At 38.4% G+C, this 18,167-nt stretch overlaps 1 protein-coding gene across 1 annotated transcript in view; it reads right to left on the reverse strand.

The window, feature by feature from the left end:
- Window positions 1-18,167, reverse strand: part of TRPC4 (transient receptor potential cation channel subfamily C member 4) — a gene marked incomplete at its 3' end in the record, with an annotated part of 131,090 nt that overhangs the window by 71,474 nt on the left and 41,449 nt on the right. Inside the window, exon 2 of the mRNA XM_082279309.1 lies at window positions 9,600-10,004. Coding sequence (XP_082135435.1) covers window positions 9,600-9,977 — 378 coding nt within the window. The 5' untranslated portion in view covers window positions 9,978-10,004. The remainder of the gene's footprint in view (window positions 1-9,599; window positions 10,005-18,167) is intronic.

The raw sequence follows: 18,167 nt of genomic DNA on the forward strand, positions 1-18,167 counted from the left end.
ATTCTACTCTTGCATACAACTTATTTAAGAAGTATCTCCACAGGCAAGTTCAAGGTAACTGCATTTGAGCACAGTGGCTCCTCATAGACAAAGAAGAACTCCAGAATAGTGGCTCTTTGAAAATATATTTCAGTGGACCACTGTACAGCATTGGATTGCCTGGAGGTTTGTGTCCATCAGAAACTGCTGTGACTTGAGTTTCTTTAAACAGTAGGTGGTCCTGTTCCTAAAATCTTTCCTGGGTTTCTGCACTGTGCACTGTCAGAAAGAGGATATGTTGCAGAAGAACCTACTGGATGGTATTTATCTTCAGACTTAAACACCTAATTATAGCTCCATATGTGAATCATGTTTTTAAGCTCCTATTATACCCAGGAAGATCTAGGGCTCATCTCAGTTGCCCACAGGTTCTGTGACATAACTCCAAGGCCACAACACATGTCTCACAGATATTCTAGGATGCTTCACATTTCACTTACCCACTACATGTGAGCTACTGAGCTGGGCCCCTGGTTGATGTAGTGAGTGGAGTCCAGGGAAGTCTTTTTCTTAGCTTACAGCAGACACTTGTATTTGGTCAACAAACCCTCTTGCTCATCACTGACCTTACTGGGACCTCAGCTATCTGGCTTACATGTGAGCAGTAAATGGACTGATTCAAACAGCATTTTACCATTTAAGACACTCCAGAGAATGAGAGAGATCTACACAGATATGACATGAGACCTACTGGAGGGTCTGCACTTTGCAGCGCAGGCAGGGGACAGGAAGGACTCATCTCTGCACAGACTCTGAGCTCCACTGCTACCTTGCCTTCAGCTTCAGGCATCTGAATGAGGGGCTGATTTCCACCCCCTTACATCCATGTATTTGTATACATACATTTATATATAGCATATATTTATACAGAGCACAGATCTCAAGCTGCTGTATCAAGGGCAAAAACACTAATTGTTCCCTCAGAGGCTGCTCTAGGCAGAAGAGATATTGGTTTGTTTATACTGCTCCTTTAATGTTATAAATTTGTTAACTTCCCAAGTTAAATTGCATCACCAAATGTACAAATAATTGGCAATGGGGACTTCTAGACCTTAGAAGACAAGACTACCTCAATTTAAAAAGCTTCTGTTTGTTGAACCTCTTGGTCTTAACAGATTTATAATACTGGCCTCAGAGCTGATTCTTAACTTGTTTTCAGGCACTGAAAGACTATTAAAATCTTTAGATGAAGCTATCTTTCCAGTTGATGAGTTGTAAGGAGGTGAAAGCAGGTAGGTTTGGTGAAAAGGATGCCAGGCATGGAGGCTTGTGAAGATGACCGTACAGGACTACTGACTGTAGAAGGCAGGGATTTTGGGCATTTTATTTTTTAATTTGTATGCTGTCCCTATTCTGATGGTAAATTTGGGCGAGTGCTGTAAAGTGGGCCTCAAAAATCATAAAAAGATGGGAAAAGAAATCAGTGCAGAAAATGTGACTTCTGGAGGAGAAATCTAACTTTTCCACAGACCTTATTTTTTAATTAACTTTCTAAAGATTTTGAGGTGTGGGGTTTTTTAAAAGGGTTTGATTTATTCTAGATTTTCAAATATTTTTGCTAATCTGCACACATCTCACCATGGTAGGAAAGTACTTTCATTTCTATCATGAGCTTAAAACAAGAAATATGAAAAGGCCAGCAAGTAATGACAGAAAAGTACTTAATCTTCATGAATCTGTAACACTTCGAGTTTAGGTAGAATTTGATTAATGAGTCGTCTTTAAAATAAATCTGTATTTGTCATCACCAAAATTTTCTGGATTTCTGCAAACTGCTAAAACAAAGGATTAGATTCATAGCTGGGGAAAGTCATCTTCAATAACACTACCTTCCAGGAATCTATCTGTAAGGATCCTGCTACTAAGAATTTTTTTTATAATGCCGGTAAAAATTGGCTCATCATTTTGTACCGGTCAAGAAACTGCCATGTTTCTCCATATTTTGGCATTCATCTTTTGCTACTGCTTCAACTTTAGAATATTATGATTTAGCATTTGTTACAAGGTAATGGGTGCATATTGTAGAACACATTGCCTACCTCAATATTGAAATTGCTAGCAGCTCTGTTTGATGGCACAGGCATACCAGCTTCTGGAGCATTTCTTTAGTAATTGTCACAGGTTTTTCTACTCATCCACCCACCTTAGCTCTGATGCATATAAACACAGACAGTTTGGGTTTATTGCCAAGACATAATGACATTTATGTGCAGCTTTTTTTGAACTTGAAAACAGCCAGCGCCCTCTAAAAATCCAAGAGCAATACTTGCGTAAATTCTTATCTCCATCCCATATGCAATTAGTCAGCTCCACCTTTATAGTGCACCTGTGCTATATGTTGTTCTCATGTGCCCAAATGGTTATATGAAAGACTGAATATGTGGATAAGCTACTCTATCTATTTCATCCATAAAATGAAGTACCCCCGACAAAACCTCTCCCATTCATCTGTCTATCAACACGCCAGAAAATTCTAACTAATCAGTTGCCACTGGGAAAAAAATACTCAGCTGCCCACTCAGGCAGCTAGCAGTGAGAAGAAACAACTCTTTGTCCTTACGTTCCACTCCAAGAATGTGTACTTCAAGCCCAACAAAGTATCTCTGCAATGTCTTCTCCATACTCATTAGTAGCTAGACTGTCATTAATCAGAACATTCAAAAAAGACATTTAGTTCATAAACTTCTGTGGCAGACATTTTCAAAACAAAAATGATGCTTGAATTGATCTCAGCAAAGAATATCCCACAAGAGATTGTGACTGGTATTTTGCAAAGACTGGAGAAAGAGGTTTAGATAAGAAAACTACCAGGCATCATGCAGTGCTCAAAAACCTTTCCTTCTGCCCCCTCTTGATCAATATAACTCCCAGTTCAGTAACTAGGGGAAAATTTGAAACAGCATCAAAAAACATCAGGTTTAACATTTATGTAAAGTCTGTTGCAGGCATGCTGGGCCTACAACCTGTACACGTTCCCTGGTATTCTCTATGATGGCCCACTGTAACCAGGAGGAAGTACAATCCTGACATAGGAGCTTTCCCACATACACCATTGGGCTGTGTGGCAATGTAGGACAGGAAAAATGATATCCCATGAGCCTTGGAAAGAAAACAATGGGCCAAAGCTGCCTAAATGCTCTGCATGCATTAAGAGAGACTGAGACTGAAGCTGGATTACAAGTGCAGCTCCAAAGAAGAGCACTGGCTTCATCTCAGGACCCTGGGACTCCTCAAAGGGCAATTTCAAGAAGTCTAAAGATACTAAGAGACATGAAAAGAACAGAGTGGGTGATGTGGCTGCATGTAAGGAATTTCCTAGGAGATAGGAGCTCTGTCAGGCCTGATAGGAGCTCTGTCAGAAGAGCAGCATTTATGCTGCCAGTATTTCAGGAATGGGAAATGACTCTTCAGGCTCTGTGCTACTTTCATGATGTTCCCTGACTTTTCACTTTTAGAATTTTTATCTGTTTCTGGGAATGCTGCCAGACTGAAGGCACTTATCCTGAGAAGCTGTCCGGCCTTGTCGTCCATATCCCTTCCCAGATAGCTTAGGTGAGTGCCTGAACATCCAGAGAGAAATCTGTTCCACTGGCCTAGAAACTATACTGCACAACATCCTTGACACTTCCTCACACAGGACCATTCCCTCATCCTGGCTGTTCTCTTACAGTCTTTCATTCTCTCCAAAACTACATAGCAACACTGATTAAAAAAAAAAAAAAAATCAATGTTGAGACATGTTTTGGCATATAATCAGTCACTGTTTTTTCTGATGAGAATTGCATCAGTAGATGCAAGTGAAAGACAACTTGTATTGTTGTCCTCTTCTTTTCTACCTTCTCACACTTCAAATAATTATCAATCAGATACATGCATTAAGATTTATAAAATATAACTTGAGCCTTTGACAGTAAAACAATGCCCTTTCTCTCCCTACCTCCCAAAAAGTCCCACGATAGCAAGCTTTCCTACCAATCACCTGATAACTCTTCCTGTCCAAGAGTTCACAATGGCTGCTAGCACACTGAATAGCACATAACTACCAGGGCATTCCTGAATTCACATCTGGTTTGTAAGATGTCAGAGCTGCCATCTTCCTACACATGACTTCTCACCTCACGCATCTCTTCCAGATGCCATTCCTTATAACAGCACAAAACCACAGCTTGCTGTGGTTACCCCCCACAAAACTTTCTGTCCTTTTAGTTCTTTCCCTACAGATAAAGGCTAGAACATACCATACCTAAAGTCTACCTTGACCAGAGAGAATACTGAAGAGGCCCTACATATTGATGAGGAAGGGTTGCTCACAGTCTGTCTGAAGACAAAATGGCAACCTAAATGCTGAATCTTTCAGTTCTTCAGAAATGTCTCTATATTTAAAGTTTCAGAGGTTTAGGTTTTTGTCTCTTCTAAAAAATATTTTTTCCCAAATATTTAGACAACATAATGAACGCACCCTTTCTTGGGCCTTTGAGAAATTGCCAGGAAAATCCATGAAACCCAACAAAAAAAAGTTGTATATGCCATGGACTTGCATTTTTAGAGGCCAACATGTTGACAAGCTGAAGCCTGGCTTCCTGGCTTGACTTTGGCAGAGTAAGTAGAGGCAGGGCATTTGAATATGGTAGTTTATGATGTGACTTTACTGCTTGTCCTGGGAGAGCAAAAGGGCTCTGAGTGTTGCAGCATGTGGATATAGCTTATTTTCAGCTTCCTACTTCCAGCACTATGCCAGTGATTTCTACTTTTCTCTGTATGTGAGCCAGGCACATATCACAGTGATCCCTCCCTGTCCCAAAGTTCTCCTTTAGCAATTCCCTTGTGTTTGCAAATGCCAGTCTGGCATTAGTTCAGTCTTTTTTTCACACATCTGCAGAAATCTATCCCTGGAGCACCCACCCATAAAAAATACCCTCAGGTATTCCAAGACTGACATGTAATAGGGAACAGAAGGCATAAAAACACTGCCATGTGCTTTTTTTTGCTAGTCAGGCAATGCTGTAAACACTGCAGTCAGGTTCCCAAGCCCTAAAGCAAGTCTCTCAGCTAATACAATGCTACATAGATTCAAGTCTAGTAACTGAGATTTCAGCTTCACTTATGTGATTTGCAGCCTTAGAAGGCAGCTACACCTCTGCTTCAGTCTTCCATGAATATATATGAATATCTAGATGGTCAATCACCCAGCTAATGATCAATGACTGGGTTCCTTAAGCCGTATAGCACACTATAATTTAGATAAAGGTATTAATTTTTTTATTCTACCTAACCCTCAGCCCATCTGTGGATGCTGCACCCAATTTAACAAGACAAAAATGTTTTCTGCAGACACTAAATTTAAAAGAACAACTTTTTCCCCCCTCTTAATTTGGCATTCAGCTATCCATCAGGGCAAGCAACAAGTGACTTGGCAGATAATTCAGGACATATGGCTCTGAAGAATGGTAATTTAAAAGTACTTGGACAAGTTTCCTCAACTCATACACATTAATTTGTGCTATTCTCTTTTACTTGGGCTCTAGCAGCTGGTACAGCTAAAAATGTATAGAAAATATAAAGAATATAATGCAAGTGACAAAAAAACCCCCTTTTCCAGAGTTGGATTAATGTATAGTGCAAAAGTTTCACTCAAAAACTGAGTAACAGAAGGAGTTCAAAGACAATTCAAAACTGTTAAACATACATGCCTCATCTGTAGTCACCAGGTGGCACCAGATGTATCCATATACTGATAATTAGGTTAAAACCATTGCAACCTATGGGGTCTTTGAAATGCTGAGCACATCACATATGGCTATCGGGTAGAGCCCTGAAGCTGAACGATCAGCAGACTAGAGAGTTTAGATCTAACTTTAACAAAATCTAAACCTTGTTTCATAGTTTGCAGTTGGGGGGGGGGGGGGGGGGGGAGGGGGGTTGCTCTTTGTTTGTTTTATTGGGGTTTTGTTAGGGTTTTTTCTTATTGGGGTTTTGTTTTGGTTTGGGTTGGTTTTTGTTTTGTTTTGGTGGAGTTTTTTTTGTTTGGTTTTTCTTCTTTTTTTATTGTTTTTGGTTTTGTTTCTTTTAGGAGAAAGTGTAAATAGAGATTCAGTGGCATCTCCTAATTTGGAGATGTTGCTTATAAAACTTTTCCATGCAAAAAATGCAAAAACATATTATTTTAACTATATGCACTGATTCTTGGTCAGAATTAACATATTGTTACATTTTCCCCATTTTCTTTTGCAACACTTGAATTTTTAAAGAATTAAATTTTGGAGGACAACCAGTTCTTTTAAAAGATACGTCAGCAGTCCTGAAGAATGGTAGCTTTCTGTTGATACAAGAAGACATTTTCTTCTAGCTTTCTGACATTGACAATGAGCACTTGACTTATATAAGAAATTCTATGCTTAAAAATGATTTCGTTTTACAAATATAGCTACATTATTATATGAGGTGAAGCTGAAATTAGCTATGCATCATACATACGATATTATCTCATGAAGATAAAAAAATAGTGAGAGCCAATTCACTTTCTTGTGAATCATATCAGTCTTTTCCCAGAGTTTGAATGTTCATAACTTTTATCACTAATGAAGTATTTGGGAAACTGTTTTTTGTGCTTGAAAGTATTTAGCAAGGTTTTTTTCTTTTTATTATTATCTGTCTCCTGTAGAAATAAAACTTTTAAGCAGGGATCAAAAAAAAAAAAACAACAAAAAGGGTGAAATCTTGACCTCCCTGAATCGATGATAAAACTCCCACTAACTTCAAGGGGCCAGGATTTTACCACACATGACCAGATTCATACAAAGAAGGAAAAGCAAACAGCCAAAGATACTATGTTATTAAAAGCACTGAATCTGAAAATGAATCATTGTCTAAATAATATGTTAAATATTTACAAATACCAGTAATCAAAAAAGTAAAGTTGTAGTTTGAAATAGTTTCAAAAGAAACTTGAATAAAAAAAAAAAAAACCTGGAGGAGGAAAAAAAGTATGTAATAAAAGTATGTAAAAAGCATATAATTCTGAGTATCCAGATTTTATCTCTTTAGCCCATTGGAATGATTTTTCAGCCAGAAGGTACTTTATTATTATATTAAATTCATAGTGGCATTACTGCAAAAACGTCATTGGCATTTACATTCTCTTTAGCATGCCATGCTCGTAAAAATGAACCAGTGTGATTATCAGTGTATTATTACACACATGACACCCATAGAAGCTTAATTGTTGTTGGGATCCCCAGTGCCTACAGCAGAGAACACGTCAGCAACCTGTTGGTTGAAAAGCCATTTTTGTAAGCACTGGCTTGCAAGCAGTGCCTGCAGTGGCAATGGGCGAACCTAGCCTTGTACAGACACAAAAGGAGATGTCTCTGTTCAAATGATTCATGATTATTCTTCACACTTTACAGTAAGACTCCCAGCGAATGCAACCAGGAAAACCAAAAAAGAGCAGGAGGAGCAGCACTCTTCACATCAGCCAGCGTGGAGTCTGGCACTGAAACAACATGCTTATGCTTCACCACAGACATCTAACCTCTGGACTGGAGCAAAGCAGTTTGTGGATAATTTAACATGGTAGTATTCACACAAAAAGTAAGCCTATCTTTTGTCTGCTATAGCATGAAGCTCACCTAATACAAGTTTTACTGTTTGTATTCAAATGTTTTCATTACAGCAGCTGTGGCACATACAGAAAAGTAATCCTGAAGGTCTGAAGCACGGTCTGAAATTTAGGCAGCTATTGTAAGGTGAATTTCTTGATTCTTAAAGCCAAAAATTGGTTTATGCTGTCTTAAAACAAGTAATTGAGAAAGACAGCACGAGGTGCTCTCCAGGGATCTCCATTTTTCTCCATTGCTAAGGGGAGCCCAGGAAGCCAGACCAGAGACAAGACACACCTTTGGATGGCTACCATCAAGTGGCATGAACTCTGCCCTGCAAACGGCAACTTCCACTGTAGAGGCTGGATAATGGACACACAGGTGATTTAATTGGTTTGGGATGGGGCTGTGCACTGGATCCGTCAGGGTCCTGGTACACAGCATTGATATACTATACTATACTATACTATACTATAATATACTATACTATACTATACTACACTACACTACACTACACTATGCATCCTATGCATCCTATGCATTGTATTCTTATCTGCACTATCAGTTGAGGAACAATGAAATGAGACAAACGTGAACCTAGTCTTTTTCTCTGATATAAATCTGTTGTCATTTTACAGGAGCTCTTCTTTTACTCTCTAGAAGAGAAGGCAGGCACACATATTTACAGAAAGACCTAGTATAATTCTTTCTTTCCTTAAAAAAGAAGTATAGAATTCATGTTATTTTATTGGAAAAAAATATTCTTTTTACCTATTATCTGCAATTCTATCCATGTCAAGTACTTTATACTGTAATTAAAGTATATTGTATGCTTTATCTGTAAAAGGGCTGTAATCATTTCAACATACTATTCACTGAAATACATTAATAGAGTACCTATAACACATGACATTTGAAATTGATGAAAATAGAATACAATAGTATAACTACTTTTAAGGTTTTTCTTCCTAGGAAGACTCCTAGGAATATCAGAATTTATGGGCTATGTTATCCTATTTTCTTAAAATGAGAAAGATTTGCAAGAGGCTAGATACTTCCTAGAGACACCTCAAGGCAGCTCAAGGGAAAGCAGAGCAGGTATCAGAGCATGAATGAGACTGTATGTAATGATTTTTTTCCTTTGAGAGAAGCCAGGGAGAAAGGGAGAAGAGTTTGCACCTTTTTAGTTGTACTTGATAAGATGGATGACTACTTGAGACAGGACCGAAGTTCTGATCAACTGGGTCATGTCTGCAAGTTTTGCCTTGCTGAGTTGGGATATGATGACCTCCACATGGATGGGTTAAAACATTCACTGACTTTTATGGGAGCATCATAATTAATTCAAATGGACTACATATTAACACTACCAGGGAATTAACAACTCTCTTTTGAATTACTTGCTTCTTTGAATGATTAAAGATTTCCCAGTAATATCTGCAGGAATAATGTTATCATTATACAGATGGGGCTTATAGGAAAGACAAAGAGAGACTTTTAACCAAGGCCTGTAGTGACAGGAAAAGTTTTACAAAACAGTTTTAACCTGAAAGGGGGTAGGTTTAGAATGGACAGAAGAAGACATTTTTTACAATTAGAGTGGTGAGACACAGGATCAGGTTGCCCAGAGAAGTTCTGGGTGTCCTACCCTGGAAGTGTTCAAGGTCAGGTTGGAAGTGGCTTTGAGCAACCTTGTTTAAGGAAAGATATCTCTGCCAATGGCAGGATGTTGGAACTAGATGATAATTAAAGGTCCTTCTGACTCAAAACAATTTTTGATTCTATGATGTCTAAACACAATGATGAATACAATGCATACAGCATCAAAGTAATTTATTTTCTGATTTTAAGTACTGTGTGCAAGGATGATGGTTGGTTTTGTTTTTCTTTTTCTTACTCCCTCTGCACGGTTCTTCTCTTTACATTAAACCAGACTACAAACTCAGAAAATCCTGCACATACCTGCTTCTCTCCACTGGGCTTCTTGTGATTTAACAGCAGCTCCACAGCCCCAACCACCTCTTTCCGTATGGCATGCAACAGAGCATCTCCCACATACACATTAAAACTTAAGAGCAGCTCAATGAGCTCAAGGTTCTCATTTTCAATTGCAATAAGGAGTGCAGTTCTTCCCAGGGGATCAATGCAGTTGATATTGATCTTGAAATAAATTTCTGCTTCCTCCAAAGCTTTCTTTACACTGGCGTAATCTCCTTTCTCCACGGCGTTCAGATAGGCTTTCTCTGAATGAGACAGTTCGGATTCTGCCCGTACGATGCGAAGAGGGATACGATCTCTGTAGGGAGCATTGACACTTCTTTTGTAGTAGAACTGGGCCATATTTTATGCCATTCTAATACTTTGTCTCTGCAACATGAAAATAAAGCTCAATTTAGTAACTAGTTTTGGGGGTACAGTGCACCAAATTAATATTTGCAATATATAAGTACTTAAAACTCATACTAAAATGTGATGTTGAAACATGTACAAAATGTTGTTTATCAACAGAACTTGTAAGCAAGAGTGGAAGCCAAAACTGCTTGTTTGTAACTTACCAAGTCAAAGCATACGTGTCAGAATACCACTTGCTTGTATGCATTTTTTAAGTCTTTGGCAAACATGAAATGATATGATACAACTTAGTTTGCACCAAAAATGTAGCTCTGCCTCATCCTTAATTTCTTCATTCAGTTCTGCAAGGAACTTAAAGAGTAGACTTGCCTGCCTCAAACACGGTAAAGTCCACAGAAAGACTTTGCCATGGGAAAAAGCACAGAAGGGAGTGACAGGATGGTGACAACCCCATGTCTGACAGAGGTGAGATCTGGTTAGCACATCCTGGTCAGTGCACCTGGACAACAAATTCCCACTACAGCAATCTGTGTAGAGAAGCAACTGCTAATACATATATCACTGGTCAAACAAAGAGCACACCAAGTTATGGGAAAGATGGCATCTGTGACCACCAATGACCACCAAAGCCTCCCTCTATCCTCCAAATATACATCTGTGGATATCTTGAACTTCGACTGTGAGATAAACCACTACAGCAGGGACCTGAGATAAGTTAAAGGTGGTACTACTGTCCAAGTGTTGTCTTACACCTAGGGGGAGGTTAACAAAGCCTGGGGAGAAGAATGGATTGCTGACAATGGACACAAAGAATGTAGAATTTATAGGCCACAAGGAAAGGCAATTCAAAAACTGTACTGAAATCAACTTCGACTGGGTAAAAGATAATTCCGATGGAGACATCGTCTCTGACATCCTACAACAACCCATATGTTGCTTGAGGATTGTGTGTAGACAACTAAATACAGCTTTTACATCTTCCTAGTGCTACTCAAATAGCCCGACTTATCTGTGGCAGGCACAGATTGCACAGTTCAGTGGTGAGCTTCCCGACTAAGATTTTGATGCTATTAGAAAAACATTCACATAAAATGTTCTTCCAATCAGAACTTACTAACTTTAAAATTCAGAACCTAAAAGCAAAAACAAAATCCATAGGAGATAAATTCCCAAGGACTGGTAAATAATAGTCACAGTTTTGATTCTGAGCTACTCGGTTCTAAACTAGAATTAATACTGAAACATAGCAGCTACAAAACAACTGCAGAGTGTTACATGTAGTAAAGCACATAATGTCTGTGCTTTTATTTCATATACTGTATTCAAGGACTTTGCAAAAAAAATTCCCTCTAACAGAAAGAACCATGAGAAAATCAATCTTCTACCTGGGGAAAAAAAGGGAAAAAAAAAGGGGAAAAGGGGGAAGAGAAAACATTTACCTCAAAGAACAAGGTACACAAAAAATATTTCCCTCTGCTGTTCAGTTAGAGGTTGTACACCTTATTAGAGAAAGAACTGTAGCTTCTTGTAATTTTCTCAGCTGATAATGCAAGTTGCATTAACCCACTGCCTTTTCCTCCACTTTCTTCAGTCATTAAAACAAAATCTCTGGTGAGATTCTATAGCAAGCTATAATATATATTTTTATTATTGTGAGGTTTTGATTCATCAAAAAAAAAAGTCACCAAACACTTTGAGGAACATAGGAATTAATCTGCTCCACTTTTCTTAAGCAGTGCAATGAGAGATATGTACAAAGGCTGTTACTGAGTTGTTTTCTTTGTTTTCCAGAGCAGATCAACAGGGCTTGAGGCAGGCAGGAAAAAGCAAACAAGACACATGAGAAAGAACTCTCCTCCAGATCTGAGGAGCTGAGGAATCACAATCCTTTGCAAGATGTTTCCCAGTTCTCTCTGCAAGATGGTATCAGTCTACAGTCTGGGCTAGTAGAGGTTGCAGTGTGTGGATTATGTTCTGTTAATCTCACTCTAAGTAAAATAATATTCATATCCATTGCATAGCTTTATACCCCAGAACAGATATCACATTCTTAATGCATTACATAAAAATGTATTTTATCAGCTTGCTTTTCATTCTTTCATTTCAAAACTGCATGTACAATTCAAGAAGGAAAAAAGTTTTATGTTCAGATTCAAATAAACAGACATAAATGTAGAAGTTCACAAGCGGTATCTACAAGAAAGGTGGATTGCCACATTCCATGGACAGCCGCGGACGCTTAAGAGTTTCATTTCCCTGTTCCCATACTCAAGTAGATTGGGTGCTGGATGTGGAAGGGTGTCCTGCCTGACTCCAGCTGCCCCCTGACAATGACTTAGGTCTCACCACAGGCTCTATTTCATATCTGTCAGGCAGATGGCAAGTTAACCCATAACAACGTACACATACTATTCATTTTCTTACGATGTACAGAGTTCCCCAGGACCCCTGGAGAAAACTGAGGGACTGCAATTGGGAGGTTAATGCTAAAAGCTCCTCTCTCTTGAAAGCACAGGAAAAAACAGATCATTGTCTCCCCGTTTATTGTGAGACAAACCAGGAATGAACCTGTATCAATGAAATTGGGCATCAGAGATGTTTATGGTAGAAGAAGAGTACAGTGACCTACAGATGGGATCTATCATGATTTCATGACAATGATTTGGGGGTTTTCTGTTTCTTAGTTTTTATGTTAAGTCTGATGAAGATCTTTTATTGCTTCACTGTAAGCCATAAGGAAAACACTTGTTGGAACCTTTTTTGTTTACCTTTTCATGATTCTTGAAAAGTAGATCTAAGTTTAGCTTGTTTCTTTTAGAAGAGACATATTAAACACACGTTTTAATTCTTCTAGCTGTCCTCTGGTAATCTCTATTTCTTGCCTGCACTAATTCCTGAAAATAATTATGCATAAATAAAGTTTTGTCATAACTAAAAGTCTATGTTTACATGCAATTAGAAACTAGAGATTGATTGCTGATACAGTACACTCCTGGAAGGTGATATAAACAACAAAGATATGGTTCCATGGGTGTTTACAAAAATAAAACATCTCTTTTTATTTTATCTACAGGTAGATACTGTTGTGTAACAACTGTTACTGTGCTGTCACATGTAAATGCATGCATATGACAGATTTTCATGGGGCTGTAAGAACAAGAAACAGCCAGCAGCAGTACAAAAGTCTTCAATTGCTTTGAGTGTCTGTGCAGGAAGAAGTCTAAAGAAACAAGAGGCCAAATACATTGGGCCAGTGTGAGGGGAATGAAAGAAAAAAAAAAATATGGTGCAAACTTATAAAAAAGTGTAATTATAGTTTCTACAGAGTCCATATACCTGACATATAATAAAAATACTTCAGAGAAGAAACAAAGACAGAATAACTATATAGTGCTTCCTGCCATGTCATGGAAATATCAGCAGCACCTGAGCAGGAGAAATATATAAAGAAAGGAAATCATAAATACTTTGACCAAAAAGTGATTCTTATGAGAAAATATTTTTTTCTTAACAAGCAGTTCAGTTTACACCTGCTACAGACCATTATTTCAAATTAATATGGGACTGTTTCTTTCATATGCTGTTTTTCAGAGAGGAATGGTAACATTCCACCTTCTTTGCAAACCTTTACCATTTTCACTCTATCATTATTTAATAATTTTGTATTTCTTAAGAAACGCTAATGTTATTAATTTTACTAATGCTAAATAAATAATTGGAAATTTTCTTCTGCTGCTGTATCATTGTGTATATGTGCATATATATGCATATTATAATCACAAGCACACAGATGTTTCCCCACCAAAGCTCAAGAAAAACTACAATCAGTTTTCCTTGGCATTTATTCAACCATATTTGCTTCCTCTACATATATGATCATATCCTCCCTATCTTTCCAGGGGACCCTGACTTGCATTTCCCTAGCATGTGTCCCTCTACCCCAAAACAGTCATAGCCAGAAGTGAGAGGAGAACTGGAGTGAGGCACGAGCAGGCACCAAGAGCCTCTGTGATGAGCCACTTGTATTACTGCTCACAGACGTACGGCAAAGGTTTCAGAGACAGAAAAACACCCCAGTGACAACACATCTCCTTCAGCAGATGGCAGCAGGAGTGATAGGGATGGGCTCCATAGTATCCACAACTTCTGAAATCCTCACTGACAACACCCTTCTAAAGGTATTTTATTTCCAACATTGACCACTGTTAGACTTACTATAGGATTATACTATATATAGATAGATAACTATAGCAGTATACTATATAGCTTCTTCAATGATATCATCAAAAGCACACTTCTGATTTTGCTCATGAGTTTGTTTTTCAGACTATTTGCATAGAAAAAAAAAAAGTTAAGCTTCTAAAGTAACTATGGCATCACCCTGCTCAAGAAACCAGGGCATTTATGACAAGTGAATAACGTGCTGATGTCTTTGTGATCTTCTGAAAAAAAAATTATATGCACTTTTCATGGCAAAGGAAAGCTTCTGACATTTTCTAGGTTCATGAAATATGAAATTTTCTTTCTAAAATAGATTTGCCACATATCAGCTTTATTCTGACACAGAACCCTATTTGATACACAGTAAAAATGATGTTCAAGGAGAATTTTGGAAAGCAAGACTAGCTCTGATAAATCCCAGTCCAAATGAAGCATAAAGTTCCTTCACTGTCAATCACCAGACTGAACTGTTTCAATTCAACAAGAACAAAAGAAGTGCAGATAAGCCTTTGATTTCTGAACCCAGCATCAGTCCAGATATTGCCTTGTAACCAAATGTCTAGACAGTAACTTCAACATGCTCTAGCGCCAGGGTCAACTGGATAGGCTGTGCCCATGCTGTCCATACTTTGCCCAAAAACAGGACAGCTGAATGAGAACTGTCTTCTGGGAATAATTTGGGGTCCATGCTGACTCCCACACTGTGCCTAGAAAGTGCATAGGAAGATGTTTTTGAGCCAGCAATTGGGTTGATTCCAGGGGCTGCTTGAACAACTTTGGCTGCAGGTGATGAAGTTTCACTGAAGGCAATTTTTCATTGTTAAAATCACTTTCAGATTTGAAAGCTAACAATAGCAAAAGCAATTTGGACTTTAACACTGAGTCATGCACACAGGAGATAAACTGAGTAACTCAGTATGGTGTATGTTCCCTATACGGCTGTTAATTTGAAAAAGAGCTAAACCTCTTGGTTTTGCTCTGGTTTAAAATGCTCTACAATCAAAGTTTCAGTAAAGCAAAGAACTTGACCTAGTATACAGCTTTAGTAGATGATGAGAAGTAGGCTGTCATGTTGTCTGCTTACACTTGTTCTGGCTTCCCAGTCAGGAAGACAGGACATCAGCTAGAAAGAACAACTTTCGGGGTCCAAGGTACAATGGTTTTTTGGTAGATTAAACTCCATCAGCATCTTAAGAGATTGAGACCTGGGAGAGTCTGAGTCTGGGACACTGAATGTGGTAAACCTTTGATGAGGTAACACAGATTACTGGCTTTGATGCTTTTTTTTATAAGACAGGATTCAATTTCATGGCATTTTTGGGGGGGTTAAAGCATGGTGCTTCATATATAGCATAAAGATGATCTGTAAATTCACTTAATGGCAAATGGGAGGAAACTTTTGCCTTCTAGAGCTGATGTTACACCAAATCTTAGTTGAGAATGACACGTTCTTACAACAGTAACCTTTAAAGTCAGGACTACTACCAGCCTGAGGTTTGAGAAACATCAAAATATAAATAAAAAGTGTTGAGAGACATTAAAAATTATTAACAGATCTTAGAGGGGTAGGATGATTTGGAGTCAAGCATGCAGCACTGCAAATATGCATAGTTTTTAAAATAAGAGATATTCAATAATTTGCTTCTTCAAATGCACCTAAAACTGACCCTAATTTCATTTTTACCTTATGGGCAAAAAATTCGATAGCTCACCCATGAGAAAAAAAAAAGAGCATCACTAGGTCACAGAAGTATCATTAGATGACGATATTAAACCAGTTCATCTCCCCAGTTTTATTTAAACTAGAAAGAGGCACTCTTCAGAAAAATACAAGATGCCTGGTTACCTGTTGCTGATGGGTAGAAGTACGGAAATGTCCTTGGGAATGCGTGGGAATGACCTTGAAGCCTGAGCTATTTGTTCTCACTCAGAGGGAAACAGTGACACGTTTAGACCTGCTACCAGAGCAAAGGAGAGAAAGACTGCTTTCCACTGACTGACACGAACCTGTCCTTTGAAATGATGGAGCATGAATGATTTGAGTCCAGACTACACGCAGTAGGCAGCCAGTTTAGGGTGGGAAGGACAGGGAAGGCAATAACACAGATAATGATCTTAATGAATGACTGCAACATCCAGCTGAGTAGACCTTCCTGTCTCCTTGGCTGGTGTTATTCTCCTGGGTAAATTCAAGGAGCTCCAAAATAGTTCTCAAGATAAAAGTACTTCAGTGTCATCTGGCTACACATAAGGCTGTCTTCCAGCATTTCCAACAGTAGCACTGACCTAATGCTCTGTGGATGTGATCCTGCAGCTGCCACACAGCACGGCAACATCTCTCAGGGGACGCAGGGAGTGGGCTGTCCCTGCTCATGGAGAGGGTGGGTGGTCTTTCTCCAAATGAGAAAAGGGTGGGAGAAGAAACCTGTACACAATTTCTGTGGAGAAAAGTATTGGGCAGAAAGGGTCTGACTGTGCAAGTTCACTTCAGGAGAAAAGGAGAGAGGATGCAGATTAGGTTGGGAAACATGGGACAGGAGCATTACTTGTGGGAATTCTGCTACAAGGAGCAGTGACTTTTCTAAGTTTCAGGGTTATGTTTTCACACAGAACCACGTCTTCCCATGCTTCCTATGATGAAGTACAAGGCAGCATGCAGTTTGGCCAGAAAAGGGAGCATTTGGGCAGACTGCCCAAATACTTTTAGTAAAGACTTGCTAATAAAAACACTCCACTGTGGGTCCATTTTCAGATGTACAAGCTAAGCCAGCCCAAGGATAAGTTAAAACACTTTTCAAGTATTTTGGGCCAATAGAGAGCCAGCTCTGAAGAGATTTGTGTACATACATATATCCTCACATAAGCATTTCAGTACTGGCTGCTGCCCTCAGAGTGGTATGTGTATTTTTTGAGCCTCAAAAGAGGCTAAGCTTAAAAAAACCCCAAAGCTGCCAATAAATAAAGGCTAGTTAGGGAAAACTGTTCAAGTTTTGGAATTTGTTGGTCTGTTTCCACCCACATCCTTCGTGGTTCTGCCCTCACACTGCTTAGAGACACATGAGTTGGTGCATTTTAATATATTTTTCTTAAAGACTTCATAAACATAAAATCAGGAAAATTTATTACCTAAACTGACCTACCAATAATAAACCACAAACTCAAGTAAAAAGAATTATAATGATTAATCAAATCAAAATCAAATGGATCTCAAAACAAACCATTTAAACTCAATAGCAAAGAATGTTCCACAATTTAATTAGTTAGATAACACAAAATATAGTTATACAAGTCTATAAGAAGATGGTCACCCTTTGGTGATAAACTCTAACAAAAGAATTTGATTGAAATCAGTCAAATGCATAATTTGGTTAGTTAAATTGTTTAACAGTGAAACCTATTTACGATCTGGACCAGAGCCTGACAAAAATAATGCTTTTTTTTTTTTTTTTTCTCAAGAAATTGTACACTTATGTGGTGACTAACCCTTTCCTGCCCTTGTAGCAATAAAGAATTCAAAGAAAACAGAACAGAAAACCAGAAGTTTGACACGCTCTATTTGCCAGAAGTCATAAAATGACAGTTTCATGTCACTGAGGACCTTTAAATGTATAGCACAGAACATGCCCTAATGAATAGCTTGATGAGGTATTATATAAGGCTTCCTAAATCCAGAGGAACAGTTCTTTCCAGAAATTTTCCTGCATGGCCAAATTTTCATGTACACATATGCCCAAATAACAATTCAGGATTAAAAGTCTCCTGCTAAATTACAACAGGAGTGAAAAATATAAATAGTAACAATAAGAGAATTCTCATTGCTAGGGAGTGATGGCACCAGAATGCTGCCATGTGGATTCCCTAGCTGACAAAGGCATGTCTATTATAGTGTTCTATAGATCTGTGACCCAGCAGCAATTATGTGAGATTGGTAATAGCTCAAATACTTCTAGCATCCTT

This window comes from Coloeus monedula (genome assembly GCF_965178545.1).
Source record: "Coloeus monedula genome assembly, chromosome: 3".
Classification (NCBI taxonomy): Eukaryota; Metazoa; Chordata; class Aves; order Passeriformes; family Corvidae; genus Coloeus; species Coloeus monedula.